This window comes from Suricata suricatta, chromosome 16 (genome assembly GCF_006229205.1).
Source record: "Suricata suricatta isolate VVHF042 chromosome 16, meerkat_22Aug2017_6uvM2_HiC, whole genome shotgun sequence".
Taxonomy (NCBI): Eukaryota; Metazoa; Chordata; class Mammalia; order Carnivora; family Herpestidae; genus Suricata; species Suricata suricatta.
The window spans coordinates 12,194,101-12,201,275 of record NC_043715.1 but is presented as its reverse complement, the minus strand read 5'-3'; the positions used below and the strand labels follow the sequence as shown (position 1 = coordinate 12,201,275).

Sequence of the window (7,175 nt, the reverse complement as noted above, 5' to 3'; positions counted from 1 at the left end):
CCATCGGGGTGGAGGGGTAAGGATGAGCTAGGTTATGTTGCAGTAACAAACACCCCTGATGCTCCCACTGGCTCAAAACATAAATGTTTATTTCTCACTCAAGCCACATTTCAGTCCCAGGGCTCTTCACTCATCATGGTCATTCAAGGAGCCAGGTGGGCAGTGGTACCATCTGGGGTGGGTTTGTGGTCTCAGGGGCAGAGAAAAAGAGGATCTGGTGAACCACAAACTGTCTCTGAATGTCTCTTCACAATTCCTTGATGCCGAAGGAGCCATGCCTGAGTTTAGCTGGGCTGTGTAACCCTTCCCCAGGTGAAGCACCATATTTCGATGAGCAGTAATACAGTCTGTAACACAGATGGCTCTTCAGAGAGAACTGCTTGGATTCATGGCCTTAGACAGGGGTGGATGGAGGCCTGGGACAGGAAGAAAGGGGTTAAGTATTTTACCCACCACAGGAACGGCTGCAGGCTGCCATCCAGCAGGCTAGGAGCTCCTTCCTGTGACTTGTTTGGCAGAGTTAGAAAACATCCATCCTTGCTAGGTGAGGAAAAAGATCAGATCCTAAAACTGTACTGAAAAATCAAAATACTGGGGGGAAAATGAAAGTGAAAACATTTTCTGAGTGTGACTTAGGAATCAGTACTCCTTCTCACTGCCCTTCCAGAAAAATCACAGCTTCTGCAGCAAGTCTATGCCTGGGTGGCAACTAACCCACAGAATTGCAAGAAGACGCCCCCTCCTCCCACTCTTGCTGAACCATGGGTATCAGGGCCAGCCTGTTCCTCCGAGAATACAGAATTAACACCTTTCATCTAACGATGGATTCTGTTCTGGAGCACGGATACAGGCTCTTTCTGGCAGCGTCACTTCTCTCCAGGGAAAGGCAGAGAGAACATATGGTGTCTGCATTCAGAGGGATTGGAGTTTAATCCTCCCTTTGCTATATACTCCACTTTGTCTTTTTTTTTTTAACATTAAAAAAATAATACGCATTCATTACAACAGTAATTCAAACATTTCATAAGTATATAAAGTAAAACATGGAAAGACTTCCTGCAGTATTTCATTTGTATTTATAACTTGTCATAAAATGGGTAAAGGGTACCCTGTCCCCTTCAGACCACTGTTCTAGTCTCCCAGGCTTTGTCGCCAGAGCTCTTCCTGTGAAACCCATTTCCATGAACCATGAACCACCACACTGAAGACAATTCAAGGGAAGGGTCTGGAATCTCAGCTTTCTTTGCTATAAAGAATAGCTAAACTTTAAGAGTTGAGCATACATCAAAAAAAAATTTTTTAAATATCAAAGTCACCTTAATCATGTGATCAAGATTAACATCACCTTGGGGCGCCTGGGTGGCTCAGTTGGTTAAGCATCTGACTTCGGCTCAGGTCATGATCTCACAGTCTGTGGGTTTGAGCCCCACATCAGGCTCTGTGCTGCCAGCTCAGAGCCTGGAGCCTGCTTCAGATTCTGTGTCTCTCTCTCTCTCTCTCTGCTCCTCCCTCATTCATGCTTTGTCTCTCTCTGTCTCTCAAAAATAAATAAAATTTTTTAAAAAAGACAAAAAAACAGATTAACATCACCAGTCTGTACTTAAATAAATATATTATTCAATAAATTAATAAATGGGGAAGAGACAAATCTCCCACGTAGAATTCCAAATAACTTACGTAGCTACTCTGCCTTCAAGGAGGGGGAGCATGCTCCCCACTCCTTAGATGTGCATAGTGACTTCCTTTCAAAGACTAAGCTATGCAAAGCGGGAGAGAGAGTAATTTTACAGTGGAAAAACTTGACACACACTACCTCAGCCAGGTCGTGAAGATCAACGTCAGCGACCTTGCAGACACTGATGTCATGTTGACTATATGTGCCTTTGGTATAATGTGATGAAAATGAGATTTTACCTCTGTGGTCTTCCTTTAGACTTCCATGTTAGACTTTAAAGAGAAATCACCCTTTTATTATGTGAATCTAATGAAATTTGGTTTGTGTTTTTATTCTTGCTTTAAAATGAGAGTATAATTAGGATTTTTTTTTTTTTAACTTTTTTAAGACTAAGTAATCTCTACACCCAGTGTGGGGCTTGAACTTATGACCCTGAGACCACAAGTTGAATGCTCCACCAGCTGAGCCAGCCAGGTGTCCCCAAGAGTATACCAGGTGTCCTCAAGAGTATATATATTTATTTTTGTTTAAAAATATATATATACACATATATATATATAACTTAAAAAATATATATATATATATAAGTGAGAACACAAATGGGAGAGATCGGTAGACTGGGAGAGAGGGAGAAAGAATCTTAAGTAGGCTTCACGCTTAGCATAGAGCCCAACATAGGGCTAAATCCTACAACCCTGGGATCATGTCCTAAGCTAAAATCAAGAGTTGGACTCCCAACCACTGAGCCATCCAGGAGCCCCAATATAATTAGAATTTTAAATATAGGATTCCCATTTATTGAGTTTATTTCAATGACTATCTTCTTCTTTTCTAAAATTTCTAATATTGTTTTATTGCTGTCCAGGGGTATGCTGGTGAATTGTCTCTCTAAAAACAAATAAAACCCTGATTTCAGCAAGTTCCATGCTCAACATGGGGCTTGAACTCAGGACTCTGAGATCAAGAGTCACAGGCTCTACTGAGCCAGCCGTGCAACCCAACCAATTTATATTATTTGTTGATTTCTCTGGTAAACACACCCAAAATGGCCAGTTTCTTTTTTAATTTTTTTAACATTTATTTTTTTTAAATTTTTTTATGCTTTTTATTTATTTTTGAGAGACAGAGAGAGACAGCTGGAGCAGGGGAGGGTCAGAGAGAGAGGGAGACACAGAATCTGAAACAGGCTCCAGGCTCTGAGCTAGCTGTCAGCACAGAGCCCGACACGGGGCTCAAACCCACGAACCGTGAGATCTGACCTGAGCCGAAGCCGGATGCTTAACTGACTGAGCCACCCAGGCGCCCCATCACATTTATTTATTTTTGAGAGACAGAGACAGATCATAAGCAGGAGGGGCTGAGAGACAGGGACACACAGAATCAGAAGCAGTTTCCAGGCTCTGAGCTGCCAGCACAGAGCCTGACACAGGGCTTAAATCCACCAACTGTGAAATCATGACCTGAGCCAAAGTCGGACTTGAGCCACCCTTGTGCTCCCAAAATGGCCAGTTTCAAATTACCAGTGACTTAACAGCCAGCTTGTGTGAGTTTCAGTATACCGCTGTTTTTGTCTAAATTTACTTTTAAAAAAAATGTTTATTTATTTGGGGGGGGGCAGAAGGGCAAAGAGAGAGGGGGTTGGGGGAGACACAGACTCCAAAGCAGGCTCAAGGCTCTAAGCTCTCAGCAGAGCCTGATGCAGGGCTTGAACTCACCAATAGCTAGATGGTGACCTAAGCCAAAGTTGGACACTTAACCAACTGAGCCACCCAGGCACCCCTAAATTTACTTAATTTCATGCTCTTTTTTTAGTGTAATATATTCTTTCTCTTTGAGCCTCAAACATACTTGAAGTCCTTTATCAGGGTTTCCAGAAAAGTAGTTTCACCTGGGGTGAATCTGTTTTGATATTGTTTGCACTCTTTCTTAGCACAGATTTCTTCTCCCAGACAATCCACAGGTGGGTTTAGCAGCTGGCGCCATCCAGCTCCTGCCCCTTTGGTCTTTATTCTAGAATCAGGTCTGCTGACATTCAGTAATCTGGGGATATCACAGAGGAGGCAGGGTCAACAGGATTGTGTCAATTATCTGTTATAAGTTGGGGGTAGGTGGGTGGTCCACGTCCTCCACCATCCTCCTGGGTCTGGGTTCTAAGTCTCCCATCCAGTGGGCGTGCAGGCCAGGCTCCAGTCCAGCACCCTCCGAGCAGCAAAGCTGACTTTGGTTCCAGTCCTGCATGCGGTGCTTCCAGTACCCTCTACGCCACAGGCCCTGACAGCCAGTAGCTTCTGTTTCTGCACAGCAAGCTTTGGCTTCAACACTGCCTCACCACTTTGCATTTTTACCCCATTGCTGGTACACAGAAATATTCATCTTGGGGCGCCTGGGTGGCTCAGTCGATTAAGCCTCCGACTTCGGCTCAGGTCAGATCTCACGTTCGTGGGTTTGAGCCCCGCGTCAGGCTCTGTGCTGACAGCTAGCTCAGAGCCTGGAGCCTGCTTCTGATTCTGTGTCTCCTTCTCTCTCTGCCCCTCCCCCTCTCTTGCTCTGTCTCTCTGTATCAAAAATAAAAATAAAAACATTAAAAAAAAAAAAGAAATATTCATCTTTTCAGGTCAGACAAGTATGTTTTGTTTTCTGGCTTTTACCTTTTCTAGATTGCTGTTGTTTGGGGGCCAAAGTGGGCATCACTTAACTGGAACACTGGTGCTCCCCCTGGACTCCTCCACCTCCCACCACTCCCTCCTTCCCTTGCCCTGTCTCCCTTGAGTTCTCTTCCTCCCCCTCCTCTTGTCCTTCTACCCCAAGGAATCTTGCTCCCCTTCTCAGCCACCTTTCTTCTCTGAACCCCAGCTTGCACCCGCCCCTCACACACTGGCACACGTGCTTGTGCCTGCGCCTGGCTACATGCGTGGACACGGAGCCTTTCATTCACTTACATCCGCCCCGAAGGGGCCCTTCACGCTCTCACCCCCTCAGCGGTGAGGACGCCAGCCACTCCCTCGGCACTGCTGCCCACCTGCTCTTGAGGCAACCATCACTTCGCAGCAGGCGGGGAAGAACATTTATAGATCTACAAGAACTCAGAAAATTTCCTGCCACCACAGGAAACACGAGTAAATACTTAATAATACTGGGAGGAGTACAGGGTAAATTGGGATTTATGTTCCTGGGATGAGGAAAGCTCTCATAGCCGTAACTAGAAATCCAAGCTTCTCAAAAATAGAATCTGAGGAACATTAAACTTTCATGTAAAGTTAGGGAAAAACGAGTTTGTAAAGACAAACTAGGAAAACATCTACCACTGAAGATAAAGTCTAATTTTCTTAAAATAGCTGTGGCTTAAAATCATTAAGGATTGACAGTCTGATAGTAAAATGATGAGGCAAGAGTCTCGCTCGTCAGTCCTCACTGAATACAAAGCAACAGAAAGCAATGATGTAATTTCTTTTTACGATTCGAACTGGTAAATTTGTAAAAATTGAGAATATAGAGGATGGGCAAGCAGGGAAGAAGATGTTTTTAGATCACTGCAACAATTTAAGTTGGTACAATCTTTTTGGCCAGGGAGTCAGGAAGGTATTACAAATTTAAATGTCCCAAGTCTCTGACCCAGCAACTGCACTTCCAGGAATAGGTCCTCCGGAGACTTTCACAGGGCAGAGCTGAGGGAGGCTGGGCACTGTGGCACCGTGGGCAGCACAACATGGTGGCAGCCTGCCTTGCCTGTCCCTAGAGAAGCCAGGAAATCAATGGCGGGGCAGCCAATGCTCAGTGACCCCATGGTCCAGAGCGAGGTGCACCTGTGTGCTGCACGTGTCACATGTCCAACACATGCTAGTAAGTGAAGAGCCCGGCTGCACAAGAGCCTGAATAGAATGTTCACATTTTTGTACAAGAGAAGTGGATGCGGGCGCCTGGGTGGCTGAGCCAGTGAGGCACCTGACTCTTGATTTAGGCTCAGGTCATCTTCTCATGGTTCACAGGCTAGAGCCCCGTGTGTGCTGGCAGCGCAAAGCCTGCTTGGGATTCTCTCTCTCTGCCCCTCCCCCACTTGCACTCAGACTCTCTCTTAAACATTTAAAAAAACTTCAAAAAGATGGGGTGCCTGAGTGGCTCATTCAGTTAAGTGTCCGACTTCAGCCCAGGTCATGATCTCACTGCCTGTGGGTTTGAGCCCCACGCTCGGCTCTCTGCTGACAGCTCCAAGCCTGGAGCCTGCTTTGGACTCTGTGTCTTCCTCTCTCTTTCCCTTTCTCCCACTCATGCTCTCGCTCTAAAATAAATAAATGTTAAAAAAAAATTAAAAAGTAGATATGCAAACAGAAGGAAATAATTGAATGTTCACCAAAATGCTAGCAATGGGGGTCCCAGAGAGGTGGAGACAGAACATTCACACTTTATATATGTGTATGCACACACGCACACGCGCACCTTTTTTAATGAGCATATATTAGTCTAATAAGCAGATAAATACAAATGAAAACAAATCATGATTAGTAAAGCCTTCCATGATTACTCTAAATTTTCTTAACATAATGATGGGTACAGCTCAGATTTCTTTGTACCTATTCATATAGTGATGTATGAATTAAAGTAACCAATAGGTCCACTATTATGGGTAAAGAAAGAACACAGAGTTTTAACTTGGTCATAAGTTCCTTTCCATTTTCTGCTGCTCGTCTCCAGGCATAGTGTGACACCCACAGATAAGAACCCACTCACTTGGCCAGGTGTGGGTCAGAAACCCTCCATCTCCCCCAACAGCCATTACTGACCCCCAGTGCCTGAGCAGACACAGCAACCGCAGGAAAAGCAAGTCCCAGATTCTCAAAGGATTCATCTACCCTGGCCAGACCAATTCCTCTGAAGATTCTATGCTTTTCTACAAATTGGTGGTTTGCAAAAGTAGCCAGTGTGCTCACCCAGAAAGAAACAGGGACATCCTGGCACGGAGAACACGGGTAAAGGGGTCAGCTGGAACACCTCTGGATTTAGGAGAAAGAAGACAGCCCCAAGGGTAGGAGACACTGGTGGCAGGTGTCCGGTCAGGGATAAGAAAGGCGGGGAGGGTCTCCCAGGTCTCCGTGCTGCTGCTCCCCACACTCCATCTATGCAGTGGGGCCTCTGTGTCTACGCCACTGAGGCTCTCCTGCACCTACAATGACCATTTCTTCTGGGGCTGGAAAGGGGTCCTAACACCCCACAACAAGACAAGCAGGGGGTCCTAGGCTCAGCCATTACCAACAGTGGCCAGATTGTTATAGAGACGGGAAAATGATGCCTTAAAAGGGCGGGGGGTGGGAAAGGACTAAATTTTCCAAAATGCAGAATTTTCCTTCTACCATCCCCCATCATTTGCACAATTTTTGTCAAGTCCAAACGTAATTTAAAATGAGGTAGGTAGTTTCTGTCTCCTCTGCCTTTGTCTTGTGGTGGCTGTGAGGCCTGTGCCAGGAAAGCACTAGTCTCCCCTGCAGGGGGCGCACCGGGGGAGGGC

General features: G+C 45.6%; 1 protein-coding gene across 1 annotated transcript in view; it reads right to left on the bottom strand.

The window, feature by feature from the left end:
• Positions 1-6,596: 6,596 nt before the first annotated feature.
• LOC115279703 (ATP-dependent RNA helicase DDX19A) overlaps positions 6,597-7,175 on the bottom strand; it is a 22,157-nt gene continuing 21,578 nt past the window's right edge. Inside the window, exon 9 of the mRNA XM_029924223.1 lies at positions 6,597-6,621. Coding sequence (XP_029780083.1) covers positions 6,597-6,621 — 25 coding nt within the window. The remainder of the gene's footprint in view (positions 6,622-7,175) is intronic.